This window comes from Leopardus geoffroyi, chromosome A2 (assembly GCF_018350155.1).
Source record: "Leopardus geoffroyi isolate Oge1 chromosome A2, O.geoffroyi_Oge1_pat1.0, whole genome shotgun sequence".
Lineage (NCBI taxonomy): Eukaryota > Metazoa > Chordata > Mammalia > Carnivora > Felidae > Leopardus > Leopardus geoffroyi.
The window spans coordinates 61,030,566-61,051,583 of NC_059331.1; the positions used below are offsets into that span (position 1 = coordinate 61,030,566).

At 39.9% G+C, this 21,018-nt stretch overlaps 1 protein-coding gene across 13 annotated transcripts in view; it reads left to right on the forward strand.

Moving 5' to 3' along the window:
* The window catches only part of LOC123606126 (solute carrier family 41 member 3-like), a 222,963-nt gene that overhangs the window by 84,066 nt on the left and 117,879 nt on the right, over positions 1 to 21,018 (forward strand). For 9 of the 13 annotated variants that reach the window (XM_045494080.1, XM_045494083.1, XM_045494079.1 and 6 more), the window contains 3 exons: positions 735 to 814; positions 2,884 to 3,018; positions 20,276 to 20,424. In XM_045494080.1, coding sequence (XP_045350036.1) covers positions 735 to 814; positions 2,884 to 3,018; positions 20,276 to 20,424 — 364 coding nt within the window. Of the gene's footprint in view, positions 1 to 734; positions 815 to 2,883; positions 3,019 to 16,628; positions 16,820 to 20,275; positions 20,425 to 21,018 lie in introns of those variants that run through there. The other 4 variants (XM_045494085.1, XM_045494090.1, XM_045494089.1 and 1 more) reach the window with 3 other exon arrangements.

The following is a 21,018-nucleotide window of genomic DNA, read 5'->3' on the forward strand; positions in this document are numbered from 1 at the left end:
GAAAGCTCCTGGGCTCCTCTTATGAACTGATCCAACTTTGCCAGGACTGTAGGAGCAGGGCAGTCTTTGCTGAACTCCAGGGGCTGGTAGGAGCAAGGTCTTATTGCAGCATCTCTGAGAACAAGGAGCAGAAGCAGATTCTCATGCAGGTTCCATTTACTGCTCAGGAAAGTAGCAGTTCAGTTGTGGTACATGAGCTGTCACATGGGAGAGTCCAGCCAGCTACGTGGCCTCAGAGAGTTTGTAACTTGTTTTTAATGGGCTAACATTATCTGATGGGCCTTCTGGAACAGCTGAGGCTCAGAATAGAGGTGGAGAACCATGTGCGTGGTGGAGAGGACACTGTGGATACCAGCCTGTCTATATCAGATATTTTGTGTAGGGGTCAGGAAAGTGTTTGCTACACTGAGAAAGGAAACTGGTAAGACATTTTGAAAAAAAATTTTTTTTTAAATATTTGTTTATTTTTGTGAGAGAGAGTGAGCCAACGAGCATGACTGGGGGAGGGGCAGAGAGAGAGAGAGAAAATCCTAAACAGGCCCCGGGCTCTGAGCTGTCAGTATATAGCCCGACGTGGGGCTCGAACTCCAGAATAATGAGATCACGACCTGAGCTGAAGTCAGACTCTCAACCGACTGAGCCACCCAGGTGCCTCTGATAAGACATTTTGTATAGAGGTGTACCAGGTCCCCTACAAGGATAAACTAATCATTTGCCCTCTGCTCTCTCCCCAGTTTTGGAGGGCTCATCTTGAACAAAACCATTTCTAAACAGCAATTCCAAGGCATGGCCATATTTACTCCCATCATATGTGGTAGGTATTGGCAGTCACCATCACCTGGGACCCCTGGGCTGTGTTAGCCCCCAGGGCTTGGGCAGTGGGACCTGAAAAGCAGTGACTTCAGAGCTCCAGCCCCAGGCCCTCAAAGGCAGAATCTAGAAACTGAGCCATGGCTGTGTTTCTGCTGGGCAGGGACTACCGGGCTGGTTTTTCTCATATGGAAGGAGACCCTCAGGGAGAAAGCCCTGACCACTGCTCCACCAGCTCACACTCTTCCTCACAGTCACCACAGAGGCTTGAGCTGTCCCACAGAGCTAAATCTCATGCCTTGAAGGCACATCTAAGCCAGGATTCACTGGCACCTGATCGTGGCCTTCAGAACTGGGGTGTTGGCTTCTCATGGTTTGTTTGTATGTTTGTTTGCTAATTTCTTAAATTTAGATTCATTGATGACATTTAAAACTAAGAATTTTGCACATAAAAATCTGGATTTCTGCCTTCTTCAAAAGCAAGACTGTGACAATACTGAGTTTACATTCTGGGTGAGGAAACAATCAGCTGCCACTCAGACAGGACTTGTGTTTGTCCAGTTTGCCTGAATCCCCTCCATTCCCTGTTGTCTTCCACCCAACCCTTCATTGATCTCCCTTCTAGGCTTAGATCCTATGGGCTCTTTTAACCAAAGCTTGGTTTGTGTCTGGATTCTGATAAGGATCTGTAAATGGGACTGACCAGTCAGGGAGGGAACCAAATGTGATAGCTTTTTGCACACTTTGCTTGGTCCCAGACCCTGGTGTTCTGGGGCTGCAGAAACAGGCTATGGAGGCCTTTGGACACCCCCTCTCCCCATTTCCATGGGAACACAGGTGACTATTCCTTGAATATCAGTGGGCCACCCAGCAGGTCTGCCCCAGTAGAGGCAGGGCTTGCCCATCATACAAGGAGTTGGCCATGTGGAAGACAACAACTGCTAAGGCAGGCTAAAGCTTGGAAAGATTTCCTTGGATGTCACCAACTCAGATGACTGTGGGGCAACATGAGAATGTTGAATGAGTTCAGCCAGTATGACAATAGCTGGGCAGTAAGGAGCAGCAGGGAATAGGTCATGCTGCACAAAGTGTTCCTGGTATGGAGGGAGAGGGGCCTGCTTAGCTCCAGCCAATTGCTGCCTGGCAAGTTTGGAGGTCCAGAGTTGCCAGAACTGACTTGTTAGGAGAAGCCAGCAATTTATGTAAATGCTAACAATTAATTTGCGTTACATTTTTAAATCCACTCTTCCCCACATGATTTTTAAATCATGTGGATTGAGCAAAATAGATCTGCAGCCATCCTCTGCCCACAGACCTTTGCATCCAGGGTTGTTGGTCTCTACCTCTGGAGATCACTGGGGCACATCTGGCCCAATGAGGGGTTATTCCCCAATGGGCTGAGGACACAGGATGGAGGCAGCCTGCCCACTCTCTAAAGAAGATGGTCCTGAACAGGCGCTCTTCTCTGTCAGCCTGTAATCCTGTCCCTGCAAAGACAGCTCAGCATGGCCTTTGTCGTCTTGGCATGGTCCATTCTCTGTGGAAGCTGGGAGTCTCAGCCATAAGCCCCAGGCCTGTTGCATATGCTATCCCCTCTTCCCTTGCTGCTGTTGCCCACCTTCTCTTCCATCTCCTTTCCACCTTAGGTGAAAAAATCTTTTCATTTTCTCAGATGTTCCAGTCTGTAATCTGATCCCTGTCACTTCCCACAGCCTTGAGGTCCTTATCAAAATATCTTCCCATAGACCTTTCCATCACTCCCCCTCCCTCCCTCTACTTGACAAATCTGTATTGTAAACCTACTTTGCCAGTCACATTTCCTTCACCATAAGAGGTAGCTGTCAAGGTGATACAGTTACTACCCTGTCACTAAACTCACAAGGTCGAGTTTACCCTTGCTTGCAGTTTGCCCTTGCTTACCCTTAAAATCTGTTGTAAAGTGGGAGGGAAGGAAAAGAGACCAAGTGCTACATCAATCAAGGGAGGCTTCTGGAGGAAGTAGACTTAAAATAAGGGCCAGAACTGAGAGACTGGCATAAAAAGGGGGAAACCACATTCTTTTTCTCCTCCCAGGTGTTGGTGGCAATCTGGTGGCAATTCAGACCAGCCGGATCTCCACCTACCTGCACATGTGGAGCACACCTGGTGTCCTACCCCTCTGGATGAAACAATACTGGCCTAATCCATGCTCCACTTTCTGCACCTCAGGTGAGTCTGGTATCTTCTGGAAGCCACATGGCCATTTCTTTCAACAAGTAAAATTTGCCATTAGTGGAATCTGGTGTCTGTAGCAACAGAGGTCTAAGGCCAGTGCTGACTTCAACAGAGATCATCTTCAACGTCATGAGTCCTTCTCCCAGAGACCTGATTCCCACCCTTGCCTTCAGTTGATTGATTGATTCATTCATTCATTTAAATATTCAAATATTCAAACATTCAAATATTCATTGAAGGTCTGCCAGGTACTAGATGTCACATTATTGTGATGAGTCAGGGAAAGCTGAGTCTTGTCCCCATGTATATACATGGTCCAGAAGAGCAGATACAGGGAGCCAGTATGGCTCAGTTGGTTGATCGTCCCAACTTTTTATTTTTGGCTTAGGTCATGACCCCAAGGTCATGGGAAAGTCTCTCTCTCTCTCTCTCTCTCTCTCTCTCTCTCTCTCTCCCCCACTCTCCCTCTCCCCCTCTTCTTCCCTCCCTCTGCCCACAGTACTCTCTCCCTCTCTAAAAGCAAAAACAAACAAACAGGAGAGCAGATAAACACACCAAAAATGGAGCTCTTGACTACATATTGTGGTATGGTTTTTAGGGTTTGTTTCTTTGTTTATTTTTTTAAATTTTATATTTATTTTTTAAAATTTACATCCAAATTAGCATATAGTGAAACAGTGATTTCAGGAGTAGATTCCTTAATGCCCCTTATGCATTTAGCCCATCCCCCCTCCCACAACCCCTCGATCAAACGTCAGTTTGTTCTCCATATTTATGAGTCTCTTCTGTTTTGTCCCCCTCCCTGTTTTTTATTATTTTTGTTTCCCTTCCCTTATGTTCATCTGTTTTGTCATTTGAAGTCCTCACATGAGTGAAGTCATATGATTTTTGTCTTTCTCTGATTAATTTCACTTAGAATAATACCCTCCAGTTCTATCCATGTAGTTGGAATGGCAAGATTTCATTCTTTGTGATTGCTGAATAATATTCCATTGTATATATATGGCACATTTTCTTTATCCATTCATCCATCGATGGACATTTGGGCTCTTTCTATACTTTGGCTATTGATGATAGTGCTGCTATAAACATGGGGTGCATGTGTCCCTTCGAAACAGCACACCTATATCCCTTGGATAAATGCCTAGTAGTGCAATTGCTGGGTCTTAGCATAGTTCTATTTTTAGTTTTTTGAGGAACCTCCATACTGGTTCCTAGAGTGGCTGCACAAGCTTGCATTGCCACCAACAATGCAAAAGAGACCCACTTTCTCCACATCCTTGCCAACATCTGTTGTGGCCTGAGTTGTTAATGTTAGCCATTCTGACAGGTGTCAGGTGGTATCTCATTGTGGTTTTGATTTGGATTTCCCTAATGATGAGTGGTGTTGAGACTTTTTTCTTGTGTTAGTTGGCCATCAGATGTCTTCTGTGGAGAAGTGTCTATTCATGTCTTTTGCCCATTTCTTCACTGGATTATTTGTTTTTTGGGTGTTGAGTTTGATAAGTTCTTTGTAGATTTTGGATAGTAACCCTTTATCTGATATGTCATTTGCAAATACTTCTCCAATTCTGTCGGTTGCCTTTTAGTTTTGCTGATTGTTTCCTTCGCTGTGCACAAGCTTTTTATTTTGATGAGGTCCCAGTAGTTCATTTTTGCTTTTGTTTCCCTTGCCTCTGGAGACGTGTTGAGTAAGAAGTTGCTGCGGGCAAGATGAAAGAGGTTTTTGCCTGCTTTCTCCTCGAGGATTTTAGTGGATTCCTGTCTTACATTGAGGTCTTTCATCCATTTTGAGTTTATTTTTTGTGTGGTGTAAGAAAGTGGTCCAGGTTCGTTTTTCTGCATGTCGCTGTCCAATTTTCCCAGCACCACTTGCTGAAAAGATTGTCTTTATTCCATTGGATATTCTTTCCTGCTTTGTCAAAGATTAGTTGGCCATATATTTGTGGGTCCATTTCTGGGTTCTCTATTCTGTTCCATTGATCCGAGGGTCTGTTCTTGTACCAGTACCATACTGTCTTGATGATTACAGCTTTGTAGTATAGCTTGAAGTCTGGGATTGTGATGCCGCCTGCTTTGGTTTTCGTTTTCAAGATTGCTTTGACTATTCACGGTCTTTTCTGGTTCCATACAAATTTTAGGATTATTTATTTTAGCTCTGTTAAGAAAGCTGGTGTTATTTTGATCGGCATTGCATCGAATATGTAGATTGCTGAGGGGATGGAGAACTATTTATCAGGCTACTGGAAGTCAAAAGAAAGCTGGAGTACCCATACTTATATCAGACAAACTAGACTTTAAATTAAAGGCTGTAACAAGACATGAAGAAGGGCATTTTATAATAATTATAGGGTCCATCCATCAGGAAGAGCTAACGATTATAAATGTCTATGCACTGAACACCGGAGCCCCCAAATATATAAAAAAATTACTAACAAACATAAGCAACCTTATTGATAAGAATGTGGTAATTGCAGGGGACTTTAACACTCCACTTACAGAAATGGATAGATCATCTACACACATGGTCAATAAAGAAACAAGGGCCCTGAATGATACATTGGATCAGATGGACTTGACAGATATATTTAGAACTCTGCATCCCAAAGCAACAATATACTTTCTTCTTGAGTGCACATGGAACATTCTCCAAGACCACATACTGGGTCCCAAAACAGCCCTTCATAAGTATACAAGAATTGAGATCATACCATGCATACTTTCAGACCACAATGCTATGAAGCTTGAAATCAACCACAGGAAAAAGTCTGGAAAACCTCCAAAAGCATGAAGGTTAAAGAACACCCTACTAAAGAATGAATGGGTCAACCAGGCAATTAGAGATGAAATTAAAAAATATATGGGCAGAAACGAAAATGAAAATACAACAATCCAAATGCTTTGGGATGCAGTGAAGGCAATCCTGAAAGGAAAATACATTGCAATCCAGGCCTATCTCAAGAAACAAGAAAAATCCCAAATACAAAATCTAACAGCACACCTAAAGGAAAAAGAAGCAGAGCAGCAAAGACACCCCAAACCCAGAAGAAGAAGAGAAATAATAAAGATCAGGGCAGAAATAAACAATATAGAATCTAAAAAAACTGTAGAGCAGATCAACGAAACCAAGAGTTGGTTTTTGGAAAAAATAAACAAAATTGATAAAACTCTAGCCAGACTTCTCAAAAAGAAAAGGGAGATGACCCAAATAGATAAAATCATGAATGAAAATGGAATTATTACAACCAGTCCCTCAGAAATACAAGCAATTATCGGAATACTATGAAAAATTATATGCCAACAAATTGGACAACCTGGAAGAAATGGACAAATTCCTAAACACCCACACTCTTCCAAAACTCAATCAGGAGGAAATAGAAAGCTTGAACAGACCCATAAACAGCGAAGAAATTGAAACGGTTATCAAATATCTCCCAACAAATAAGAGTCCAGGACCAGATGGCTTCCCAGATGGAGTTCTACCAGATGTTTAAAGCAGAGATAATACTTATCCTTCTCAAGCTATTCCAAGAAATAGAAAGGGAAGGAAAACTTCCAGACTCATTTCATGAAGCCAGTATTACTTTGATTCCTAAACCAGACAGAGACCCAGTAAAAAAGAGAACTACAGGCCAATATCGCTGATGAATATGTATGCAAAAATTCTCAATAAGATACTAGCAAATTGAATTCAACAGCATATAAAAAGAATTATTCACCATGATCAAGTGGGATTCATCCCTGGGATGCAGGGCTGGTTCAACATTCACAAATCAATCAACGTGATACATCACATTAATAAAAGAAAAGATAAGAACCATATGATCCTGTCAATCGATGCAGAAAAGGCATTTGACAAAATTCAGCAACTTTCTTAATAAAAACACTTGAGAAAGTCTGGATAGAAGGAACATACTTAAACATCATAAAAGCCATTTATGAAAAGCCCACAGCTAACATCATCCTCGATGGGGAAAAACTGAGAGCTTTTTTCCTGAGATCAGAAACACGACAGGCATGTCTACTCTCACTGCTGTTGTTTAACATAGTGTTGGAAGTGCTAGCATCAGCAATCAGACAACAAAAGGAAATCAAAGGCATCCAAAATTGGCAAAGATGAAGTTAAGCTTTCACTTTTTGCAGATGACATGATATTATACGTGAAAGATCCAATAGACTCCACCAGAAGTCTGCTAGAACTGATACATGAATTTAGAACTGATCCTGCAAAGTTGCAGGATACAAAATCAATGTACAGAAATCAGTTACATTCTTATACACTAACAATGAAGCAACAGAAAGACAAAGAAACTGATCCGATTCACAATTGCACCAAGAAGCATAAAATACCTAGGGACAAATCTAACCAAAGATGTAAAAGATCTGTATGCTGAAAACTATAGAAAGCTTATGAAGGAAATTGAAGAAGATATAAAGAAATGGAAAAACATTCCGTGCTCATGGATTGGAAGAATAAATACTGTCAAAATGTCAATACTACCCAAAGCTATCTACACATTCAATGCAATCCCAATCAAAATTGCGCCAGCATTCTGCTCAAAGCTAGAACAAGCAATCCTAAAATTCATAAGGAACCACAAAAGGCCCCGAATAACCAAAGTAATTTTGAAGAAGAAGACCACAGCAGGAGGCATCACAATCCCAGACTTTAGCCTCTACTACAAAGCTGTAATCATCAAGACAGCATGGTATTGACACAAAAACAGACACATAGACCAATGGAATAGAATAGAAACCCCAGAACTAGACCCACAAACTTATGGCCAACTAATCTTTGACAAAGCAGGAAAGAACATCCAATGGAAACAAGAGTCTCTTTAACAAATGGTGCTGGGAGAACTGGACAGCAATATGCAGAAGAATGAAACTAGACCACTTTCTCACACCATTCACAAAAATAAACTCAAAATGGATAAAGGACCTGAATGTGAGACAGGAAACCATCAAAACCCTAGAGGAGAAAGCAGGAAAAGACCTCTCTGACCTCAGCCGTAGCAATCTCTTACTTGACACATCCCCAAAGGCAAGGGAATTAAAAGCAAAAATGAACTATGGGACCTCATGAAGATAAAAAGCTTCTGAACAGCAAAGGAAACAATAAACAAAACTAAAAGGCAACCAACGGAATGGGAAAAGATATTTGCAAATGACATATCAGACAAAGGGCTAGTATCCAAAATCTATAAAGAGCTCACCAAACTCCACACCTGAAAGACAAATAACCCAGTGAAGAAATGGGCAGAAAATATGAATAGACACTTCTCTAAAGAATACATCTGGATGGCCAACAGGCACATAAAAAGTTGCTCAACGTCGCTCCTCATCAGGGAAATACAAATCAAAACCACATTCAGATATCACCTCACGCCAGTCAGAGTGGCCAAAATGAACAAATCAGGAGACTATAGATGCTGGAGAGGATGTGGAGAAATGGGAACACTCTTGCACTGTTGGTGGGAATGCAAATTGGTGCAGCCACTCTGGAAAGCAGTGTGGAGTTTCCTCAGGAGATTGAAAATAGACCTACTCTATGACACAGCAATAGCACTGCTAGGAGTTTACCCAAGGGATACAGGAGTACTGATGCATAGGGGCACTTGTACCCCAATGTTTATAGCAGCACTCTCAACAATAGCCAAATTATGGAAAGAGCCTAAATGTCCATCAACTGATGAATGGATAAAGAAATCGTGGTTTATATACACAATGGAGTACTACATGGCAATGAGAAAGAATGAAATATGGCCCTTTGTAGCAACGTGGATGGAACTGGAGAGTGTGATGCTAAGTGAAGTAAGCCATACAGAGAAAGACAGATACCATATGTTTTCACTCTTATGTGGATCCTGAGAAACTTAAAAGAAACCCATGGGGGAGGGGAAGAAAAAAAAAAGAGGTTAGAGTGGGAGAGAGCCAAAACATAAGAGACTCTTAAAAACTGAGAACAAACTGAGGGTTGATGGGGGGTGGGAGGGAGGGGAGGGTGGGTGATGGGTATTGAGGAGGGCACCTTTTGGGATGAGCACTGGGTGTTGTATGGAAATCAATTTGACAATAAATTTCATATATTGAAAAAAATATGTAGATTGCTTTGGGTAGTATCGACATTTTAACAATATTTGTTCTTCCTATCCAGGAGCAGGGAATCTTTTTCCATTTCTTTGTGTCTTCAATTTCTTTCATAAGCTTCCTATAGTTTTCAGTGTATAGATTTTTCACCTCTTTGGTTAGATTTATTCCTAGGTATTTTATGCTTTTTGGTGCAACTGTAAATGGGATAGATTCCTTGTTTTCTCTTTCTGTCGCTTCATTTTTGGTGTATAGGAATGCAACCGAATTCTCTGCATTGATTTTATATCCTGCAACTTTGCTGAATTCATGCATCAGTTCTAGCAGATTTTTGGCGGAATCTTATGGGTTTTCCATATAGAGTATCATGTCACCTGCAAAGAGTGAAAATTTGACCTCCTCCTTGCTGATTTGGATGCCTTTTATTTCTTTGCATTGTCTGATTGCTGAGGCTAAGACTTCCAATACTATGTTGAATAACAGTGGCGAGAGTGGATATCCCTGTCGTGTTCCTGACCTTAGGGGGAAAGCTCTCACTAGTTCCCCATTGAGGATAATAGTAGCGTTGAGTCGTTCATATATGGCTTTTGTGATCTCGAGGTATGCTTCTATCCCTACTTTCTTGAGGGTTTTTATCAAGAAAGGATGCTGTGTTTTGTCAAATGCTTTCTCTGCATCTATTGAGAGGATCATATGGTTCTTGTCCTTTCTTTTATTGATGTGATGAATCACATTAATTGTTTTGCGGATATTGAACCAGCCCTGCATTCCAGGTATAAATCCCGCTTGGTCGTGGTGAATATTTTTTTTAATGTATTCTCGGAGCCAGTTAGCTAATATCTTTTTGAGGATTTTTGCATCCGTGTTCATTAGGGAAATTGGTCTATAGTTCTCCTTTTTAGTGTGGTCTCTTGTCTCTTTTTGGAATCAAGGTAATGGTGAATTCACAGAAAGAGTTTGGAAGTTTTCCTTCCATTTCTATTTTTTGAAACAGTTTCAAGAGAATAGGTGTTAACTCTTCCTTAAATGTTTGCTAGAATTCCCCTGGAAAGCCATCTGTCCCTGGACTCTTGTTCTTTGGCAGATTTTTGATTACTAATTCGATTTCCTTACTGGTTATGGGTCCGTTCAAATTCTCTATTTCTTCCTGTTTCAGTTTTGGTAGTGTATATGTTTCTAAGAATTTGTCCATTTCTTCCAGATTACCCATTTTATTGGCATATAATTTTTCATAATATCTTATTGTTTTTATTTCTGGTGTGTTAGTTGTGATCTCTCCTCTTTCATTCTTGATTTTATTTATTTGGGTCCTTTCCTTTATCTTCTTGATTAAACTGGCTCTTGGTTTGTCAATTTTGTTAATTCTTTCAAAGAAACAGCTCTGGTTTCATTGATCTGTTCTACTGTTTTTTGGTTTCAATAGCATTAATTTCTGCTCTAATCTTTATTATTTCCTGTCTTCTTCTGGTTTTGGATTTTATTTGCTGTTCTCTTTCCAGCTCCTTAAGGCATAAGGTTAGGTTGTGTTTTGGAGATCTTTCTTCCTTCTTTAGGAAGGCCTGGATTGCTATATACTTTCCTCTTATGACCGCCTTTGGTGCGTCCCAGAGGCTTGGGGTTGTGGTGTTATCATTTTCATTGACTTCCGTATACTTTTTAATTTCCTCTTTAACTGCTTGGTTAGCCCATTCATTCTTTAGTAGGATGTTCTTCAGTCTCCAAGTATTTGTTACCTTTCCAAATTGTTTCTTGTGGTTGATTTCGAATTTCATAGTGTTGTGGTCTGAAAACATGCACAGTATGATCTCGATCTTTTTGTACTTACTAAGGACTGATTTATGTCCCAGTATATGGTCTATTCTGGAGAACGTTCCATGTGCACTAGAGAAGAATGTATATTAGGCTTAAATGTCCTGAATATATCTGTTATGTCCATCTGGTCCAGTGTGTCATTCAAAGCCATTGTTTCCTTGTTGATTTTTTGATTAGATGATCTGTCTATTGTGGTAAGTGGGTGTTGAAGTCTCCTACTGTTATGGTATTACTGTCAATGAGTTTCTTTATGTTTGTGATTAATTGATTTATATATTTGGGTGCTTCCACATTTGGCACATAAATGTTTACAGTTGTTAGGTCTTCTTGGTCTATAGACCCCTTGATTATGATATAATGCCCTTCTGCATCTCTTGATACAGTCTTTATTTTAAAGTCTAGATTGTCTGATATAAGTATGGCTACTCTGGCTTTCTTTTGTTGACCATTAGCATGATAGATGGTTCTCCATCCCCTTTTTTTCAATCTGAAGGTGTCTTTAGGTCTAAAGTGGTACTCTTGTAAACAACATATAGATGGATCTTGTTTTCTTATCCATTCTGTTACCCTATGTCTTTTGATTGGAGCATTGAGTCCAATGACATTTAGAGTGAGTACTAAAAGATATGAATTTATTGGATTATGATGCTTGTAGAGTTGGAGTTTCTGGTGGTCTCTGGTGCTTTCTAATCTTTTGTTACTTTTGGTATTTATATATATATATGTGTGTGTATGTGTGTGTGTGTGTGTGTATATATATATATATATATATATATATATATATATACACACACATATATACACATATATATACACACATACACACACATACACATGTGTATATACACGTGTGTGTATATATATTTTCATCTTTTCTACCCTCAGAAATTCCCCTTAAAATTTTTTGCAGGGCTGCTTTAGTGGTCACAAACTCCTTTAATTTTTGTTTGTCTGGGAAACTTTTTCTCTCTCCTTCTATTTTTAATGACAGCCTTGCTGGATAAAGCATTCTTGGCTGCATATTTTTCTGATTCAGCACACTGAATATATCCCACCACTCCTTTCTGGCCTGCCAAGTTTCTGTAGATAGGTCTGCTGCAAACCTGATCTGCCTTCCCTTGTAGGTTAGGGACTTTTTTCCCCTTGCTGCTTTCATGAGTCTATGCTTGCCTGAGTATTTTGTGAATTTGACTATGATATGCCTTGTTGATGGTCGGTTTTTGTTGAATCTAATGGGGGTACTCTGTGCTTCCTGGATTTTGATGTCTGTGTCTTTCCCCGGGTTAGGAAAGTTTTCCACTATGATTTGCTCACATAACCCTTCTACCCCTATTTCTCTCTCTCTCCCTCCTCTGGGACCCCTATGATTCTGATGTTGTTCCTTTTTATTGAGTCACTGATTTCTCTAATTCTTAAATCGTGCTCTTTTGCCTTTATCTCCCTCTTTTTGTCTACTTCATTATTCTCTATAAGTTTGTCCTCTATATCGCTGATTCTCTGTTCTGCCTCATCCATCCTTGCTGCCGCTGCATCCATCCATGATTGCAGCTCAGTTATAGCATTTTTAAAATCATTCTGGCTATTTTTTACTTCTATTTTTGACTCCAGCTAGTATTCGTATTATCGTGATTCTAAATTCCGGTTCAGACATCTTACTTGTATCTGTGTTGGTTAAATCCCTGGCTGTCATTTCTTCGTGGTCTTTCCTTTGGGGTGAATTCCTTCCTTTTGTCATTTTGAAGGGAGGAAAGGAATTAATGAGGTATAAAAATTGAAATTAAAATTAAAATTAAAAAAATATTAAAATTAAGAATTAAAAACACACACATAAAATCGAATGAATAGATGATGCTAGATCCTAGGTGTGTTTTGGTCTTGGTGTTGAAAGTGGTGTGACAGATTAGAGGGGGAAAAAAAGAGGGGGGTGTGGGTGAGAAAAAAAGGAAATTGTGTGAGAATTTGCAAAAATGAATACACTGAAGTAGACTAAAATGAGATTATGGGGTAAAATAGAATTTGAATAAATATATACAAAAGTAAAGAATATAGCAGAAAAAAATTAAAGAAAAATATTTTTAATAAAAATTAAAAATAAAGATAAATTTTTCTTTTTCTGTATTTAAGAAAAAGGGAAAGAAACAAAAAAGAAAAAGGATTAAAAAAAGGAAAAAAGAAATCATTTGAAAATTTGAAAAAGTGAATACACTGTAGTAGACTAAAATAAAATGATGGAAGTAAAATAGAATTTGAAAAAAATTACATAAATGCAAAAAATCTAGTATTATATTTTTTCAGTATTCAATATAGTATTGTATTTTTTCACTTTTCAGCATTTGAAAAAGTGCCACTTCCTTCTGATAAGAAATTACTGTCATTTGAATTGTTTCTATTGTATACATAAGGTGTCATTTGTCTTTTGTTTATTTCAAGAATTTTACTTTACGTTTTACACTATGAGTTATGATATACTTTGATGTCTATTTCTTAGGGATTTTCCACATTTGAGGTCCATTGACCTCTTTGAAAAAATAGATTTAAATTTTTTTAAATTTGGGAAATTGTAAGCCATTATTTCTTCAAATACACTTTCAGTCCCACTCTCTTCTTCTTTTCCCTTAGGACTCTGATGACATGAATGATAGATCTTTTGTTCTAGTCCCATAAGCCCGTGAGTCTCTGTTCAATTACCCCGTGCCAGCCTATTTTACCCTCTCTTGTTCAGATAGGCTAATTTCCATAGTTTTTCCCTTCAAGTTCACAGATTTTTCTTCTGTCCTCTCCATTCTGCTATTCATTCCTTTCATTGAGTCGTTTGGGGTTTTTGGCCATTATGTTTTTTCCATTCTAAAATTTCAACATGGTTCTTCTTTGTATCTTTGTTTCTTTTCTGAGACTTTCTGTTTTTTTATCAAAACTTTCTATTTTTATCATTTGTTTCAAGTGTGTTTGTAATTGATGGTTGAAGCACTTTTATAATAGATTCATTAAAATTGCTTTCATATTGGGGCGCCTGGGTGGCTCAGTCGGTTGAGCGTCCGACATCGGCTCAGGTAGTTCGAGCCCCGCGTCGGGCTCCGTGCCTAAAGCTCGGAGCCTGGAGCCCGCTTTGGGTTCTGTGTCTCCCTCTCTCTCTGCCCCTCCCCCGCTCATGCTCTGTCTCTCTCTGTCTCAAAAAGAAATAAAAACGTTAAAAAAATTAAAAAAAAATTGCTTTCATATTATTCTACCTTCTTATCTCATTCTTAGTGTCTGTTAGTTGTATTTTCTCATCATGTTGAGACTTTTTTCTTTTTCCATTTTTTTAAAATTTACATCCAAGTTAGCCTCTAGTGCTATAATGATTTCAGTTGTCAATTGCAGTGATTCATCCCCTGTGTATAACACCCAGTGCTCATCCCAACAAGTGTCCTCCCTAAAGCCCCTTACCCATTTAGTCCATCCCCCCAGCCACAACCCCTCCAGCAATGCTCAGTTTGTTCTCGGTATTTGTCTCTTATGTTTTCTTCCCCTCCTTGTTTTTATATTATTTTTGTTTCCCTTCCCTTTTGCTCATCTGTTTTGTGTCTTAAGTTCCTCATATGAGTGAAGTCATATGATATTTGTCTTTCTCTGGCTGACTAATTTCACTTAGTATAATACCCTCTAGTTCCATTCATATAGTTGCAAATGGCAAAATTTCATTCTTTTTGATTGCTGAGTAATACTCCATTGTGTATATATATATATATATATATATATATATATATATATATATACTCCATTGTGTATATATACTCCATTGTGTATATATACTCCATTGGTATATATGTCCATTCATCCATCGGACATTTGGGCTTTTTCCATACTTTGGCTATTGTTGTTAGTGCTGCTATAAACATTAGGGTGCATGTGCCCCTTTGAAACAGCATACCTGTATCCCTTGGATAAATACCTAGTAGTATAATTGCTGAGTAACACAGTAGTTCTATTTTTAATTTTTTGAGGAACCTCCATACTGCTTCCAGAGTGGCTCACCAGTTTGCATTCCTACCAGCAGTGCAAAAGAGATCCTCTTTCTCTGCATCTTTGCCAACATCTGCTGTGGCCTGAGTTGTTAATGTTAGCCATTCTGACAGGTGTCAGGTGGTATCTCATTGTGGTTTTAATTTGTATTTCCCTGATGATGAGTGGTGTTGAGCCTTTTTTCATGTGTCAGTTGGCCATCTGGATGTCTTCTTTGGAGAAATGTCTATTCATGTCTTTTGCCCATTTCTTCACTGGATTGTTTGTTTTTTGGGTGTTGAGTTTGATAAATTCTTTATAGATTTTGGATGCTAACCCATTATCTGATATGTCGTTTGCAAATATCTTCTCCCATTCTGTTGGTTGCCTTTTAGTTTTGCTGATTGTTTCTTTTGCTGTGCAGACGCTTTTTATCTTGATGAGGTCCCAACAGTTCATTTTTTCTTTTATTTCCCTTGCCTCTGGATATGTGTTGAGTAAGAAGTTGCTGCAGCCGAGGTCAAGGAGGTGTTTCCCTGCTTTCTTCTCGAGGATTTTGATGGCCTCCTGTCTTATACTTAGGACTTTCATCCATTTGAGTTTATTTTTGTGTATGGTATAAGTAAATGATCCAGGTTCATTTTTCTGCATGTTGCTGTCCAGTTTTCCCAGCACGATTGCTGAAGAGACTGTCTTTATTCCGTTGGATTTTCTTTCCTGCTTTGTCAATGATTAAATGGCCATATGTTTGTGAGTCCATTTCTGGGTTCTCTAATCTGTTCCATTGATCTGAGTGTGTCTGGTTTTGTGCGATTTCCATACTGTCTTGATGATTACAGCTTTGTAATACAGCTTGAAGTCCAGAATTGTGATGCCTCCAGATTTGGTTTTCTTTTTCAGGATATCTTTGGCGATTTGGGGTCTTTTATCATTCCATACAAATTTTAGGATTGTTTATTCTAACTCTATGAAGAATGCTGGTGTTATTTTGATAAGCATTGTATTGAATATGTAGATTGCTTTGGGTAGTATTGACATTTTAATAATATGTGTTCTTGCAATCCAGGAGCAAGGAATATTTTTCCATTTTTTTGTGTCTTCAATTTCTTTCATAAGCTTCCTATAGTTTTCAGTGTATAGATTTTTCACCTCTTTGGTTAGATTTATTCCTAGGTATTTTATGGTTTTTGGTCCAACTGTAAATGGGATCGATTCCTTGATTTCTCTTTCTGTTGCTTCATTGTTGGTGTATAGGAATGCAACTGATTTCTGTGCGTTGATTTTATATCCTGCAACTTTGCTGAATTCATGGATCAGTTCTAGAAGTTTTTTGGTGGAATCTTTTGTGTTTTCCATATAGAGTATCATGTCATCTGCAAAGAGTAAAAAGTTTGACTTCCTCCTTGTCAATTTGGATGCCTTTTACTCCTTTGTGTTGTCTGATTGCTGATACTATATTGAGTAACAGTGGCGAGAGTAGACATCCCTGTCATGTTCCTGACCTTAGGGGTAAGCTCTCAGTTTTTCCCCATTAAGGATGATATCAAATATGGCTTTTTATGATCTTCAGGTATGATCCTCTTATCCTTACATTATTGAGGGTTTTTATCAAGAAATGATGCTGTATTTTGTCAAATGCTTTCTCTGCATCTATCGAGAGGATCATGTGGTTCTTGTCCTTTCTTTTATTAATGTGATATATCACATTGATTGTTTTGCAGATATTGAACCAGCCCTGCATCCTGCGTATATATCCCACTTGGTCGTGGTGAACAATTCTTTTAATGTATTGTATCTGGTTGGTCGGTTTCCTGTTGAGTAATTTCACATCGGTGTTCGTCAGGGAAATTGGTCTGGAGTTCTCCTTTTTTCGTGGGGTCTTGGTCTGGTTTTGAAATCAAGGTAATACTGACTTCCTAGAATGAGTTTGGAAGCTTTCCTTCCTTTTCTAATTTTGGAACAGCTTCAAAAGAATAGGTGTTAACTCTTCTTTAAATGTTTGGTAGAATTCCCTTGGAAAGTTACCCAGCCCTGGACTCTTGGTTTTTTTGGGAGATTTTTGATTACTAATTCTATTTCTTTACTGGTTATAGGAGATTTCTTTTGTAAGAAGTGATTTTAGATTAAATCCCAGGCATTTGGGGTATAGATTATTAAATTCTGGATCTTATTTAAGTCTTTTTTAGGCACCTCCTCTGACAGTGCACCGCTGAAGGAAAGGGAATAATGCATTGCTTGCTTACTGCCAGGTAGGGCTGGAAGCCCAGGATTCCCCTATCTCTATTCACACACTGGGCGAAGAGGAGCTCCTCATTGCTGGTGGACTGGCAGGGAGTCTGTGTTCTTCTGATCCCACCTTGTCCAAGAGGGAAAGGGATGCCTTATTACTGCTCCCCACGTGGCCTTCATCAACATGAAGTGGGGAGGTCATTACCACCAGGCAGAGTACCACTTAGTCTTCTCTTATCCCACGTCAGCCAGAAGGGATGAGCACCACATTCCACATAGATTAGGTCAGAGTCCAGGCTCCCCACTTGGCCTTTGCTGATGAAAGTGGGGCTGCAGTCTTTCCTGTGATGTTTGTCTGGAATAGAGCAGCTGTTGTCTAGAAGTTCTGTGCTTTGCTAGGCTGTCCCTCTTCTGGAACTTTGGCTAGACAGAGCAGGCTTTTGTTGAATCTTTTCTTTTGAATCTTGCCCATTGATTGACATTTCTGGCTTGCTGACTTCTCCAGCATCCTGTCTGGGATATATGAAATAAACCAGCACCACCCACCAAAACACCAAAACAACAACTCAGGTAACTTACCTCTGTGTTGTTTGTTGAATCCTGAGGTCCCTGGCCAGCCACTTTTTCTCTCCACCTTTTAAAATCTTATGTTTATTTTATATATAATGTCCAGCATTTTTAGTTGTATTTAGTGAGAGGATTAGGAAGAGATGTGTCTACCCCATCTTGTCTTAACGTGGAAATTCCTGTTATTTTTTCTAGTACTAGGAACCACATTTTATCTTTTTTTTCTTTAATTTTAATTTTAGTTAACATCAATGCAATGTTGGTTTCAGGAGTAGAATTCAGTGATTCACCATTTACATAAAGCACCCAGTACTCATCACAACAAGTGCCCTCCTTAATACCCATCTCTCATTTAGCCCATACCCCCACCCCCCTTGCCTCCAGCAACCCTCAGTTTGTTCTCTGTCATTAAGAGTCTCTTATGCTTTGTCTCCCTGTCTTCTCTTTCCACACCCCCTTCCCATATGTTCATCTGTATTGTTTCTTACATTCCACATATGAGTGAAATTGTATGGTATTTGTCTTTCTCTGACTGACTTATTTTGCTTAGCATAATACATTCTAGCTCCATCCACATCATTATAAACGGCAAGATTTCATTTTTGATGGCTGAATAATCCACTGTGTATGTATATATATGAAAACACACACACATACACACACACACACCGTATGTATATATAGTGTGTATATATGTGTGTGTGTGTGTGTGTGTGTGTGTGTGTGTGTGTGTATACATATGTATATATACATACCACATCTTCATCCATCCAGTCTATGGACATTTGGGCTCTCTTTGTAGTTTGGCTGTTGTTGATAATGTTGCTATAAACATTTGGGTGCATGTACCCCTTTGGATCTTTATTTTTGTATCCTTTGGGTAACTACCTAATAGTGCATTTGATGGATTGTACCTATTATATTTTCTGATTTGTCACTTGTGTTTGGAAAATCTATTTCAATTTCTGTATTTTTGTACCTTTCCTGGTTCAGACTGCTATAATGCAAGCATAAAATGATTGGCTCATAACCACAAGAAACTTGTTTTCTATAGTTGTGGTGGGTGGAAGTTCAAGATCAAGGCACTAGCAAATTCTGTGGTGATGGCCTGTTCCTTCTTCACAGCTGTCTTCTCACTATGTGCTCACATGACGGAAAGGGTGAAGAGACTTTCTGAAGTCTCTTATAGCTTATAAGTTATAAGCACTAATGCCATACATGAGTGCTGTACCCTACCCTTATGACTTAATCACCTCCAAATACCATCACACTCAGGGTTAAGTTACAACATGGGGATCTGGGTGGTGAAAGCAAGGGGGATACGGACAAACATCCAATGTATAGCAGCACCTAAATATTTTACTGAATTCTTACTCTCAAGATTGTCTTGAGTTTTAGTGCCAGCTGCCATTAGTAATTATTTATTTTGCTTCTACTTGTTCTTTTTTTATTTTTTTTTAAATTTTTTTAACATTTTATTTATTTTTGAGACAGGGAGAGACAGAGCATGAACAGGGGAGGGTCAGAGAGAGAGGGAGACACAGAATCTGAAACAGGCTCCAGGCTCTGAGCTGGCAGCACAGAGCCCGACGTGGGACTTGAACTCACGGATCGTGAGATCATGACCTGAGCCGAAGTCGGCCGCTTAACCAACTGAGCCACCCAGGCGCCCCTACTTTTTCTTTTTTTAAAAGAATCTTCTCATACCTTGTCTAATTTTTCATCACGAATAGACTTTGGAGCTCTTGTGTTTTCTCGCTCTCTCTACATATTATTTTATGGTAGTGTTTTTGGCTTCTAAGCTATATGATTTCCCCCCTCTTTCTTAGGAATTTGATGAAATATATTAACTCAGAGGCAAATGGAGGCTTTTTACTGAAACTATTTCTGTTTGAAGAGTCATTTGCGTTTACACGTGATGCTCTTAAAAGTGTGTGTGGTTGGGGTGGGGAAGTCACACTTCTTGCAGAGTCTCGGATTCCTGGAGAGCTGAAGCCAAAAGAGAATGTGCTGAATGGATCTCTCAGGCTTAGCGTGAGGAAGGGGCTGTCTGAGGCCCCCTATGAGTGTGCCAGCCCTCCCTGGATCAGACTTCACATGCTGAGCCTTCATTCCCCCCACATTCCAGAGCTCTCTTCTACCTTCAGCCCCTTGCAAATCCTCTTTTCTCTGCCCAGAATACTCTCCTTCCAGATGCGTGTCTCAGCCTAGTTGTCCTCTTCTCGAGAGAGCTTTTAATATCCAGTAACTCATCTTGCTAGTACACACCTGGTTCTCTAAAACAAAGACCCATGCTTCCTAGCACTGGTCACCCTTTGAAATTACCTTTCTTGTTTGCTTCTGCTACTCAAGTCTGTTTTTTTTTTTTTCTCTTCCCTAAAATGTCAGTTCCTTGAAGGAAGGGACAGAGCTATATCCTCATCTGCTAGAACATGCCTGCAGTATAGTAGGTGCTCAGGAAACACTCATGTAGTAGATAAATGAATGCGGATGCCTCATGGGAAACTAAACATGCCAAGGTGGTCCCTGCTGCCTGTCAAGTCACACACACCTCTATGGTTGTCTTTTCCAGAAATTAATTCCGTATCAGCTCGAGTCCTGCTCTCTCTGGTGGTTCCGGGCCATCTGATTTTCTTCTATATCATTTACTTGGTGGAAGGCCATTTGGTCCCACAAAGTAAGATGTTTGTGGTATTCTATCTGCTAGCAAGTCTGATGCAGGTAAGGATGACTGTTAGTAGCATCAAAGCAGCATTCAGTGCTTAGTCATCCAGCAAGATTTATCTCCCTAACCTGGGAAAGATGCTGAGGGGGTGAGGTTGGGGGGTTCCTGGACATGGCAGGGCATGGCCCCCATCTTCCAAGAATCAACATATTCAAGCTCAAGGGTGTGAACCAGACACAGAAGTCACACCACACTGCATTGCATGCATTCCACATTGCATACTGCACAGGGCATATTTCATACTGCAAGCAGCATGCTCCACAGTATACACAGCACACTGCACATGACACACTTTACACTGCACACTCGTTAATCTCCACTTCCCACAAGGCACCATCCATACTGCATATAGCACACTGCTCAATTATCACCAGGAGATCAGAGGATGGTCCTGAAGATACAGCAAGTTGCCAGGAAGCAAGCTGATGTGTGGTTCTGGCTGGTGAACTGGGCCATGCACATCATTCATCACAGACAGGGTGGGCAGGGACCAGGTCCCTGCTGGGATGTTGCTAAAACACACGCAAGGACTTTTAGTCAGCGCTGGGTGGTGATAAGGGCATGATGAAAGGTTAGGCTGGTGCCTGCCT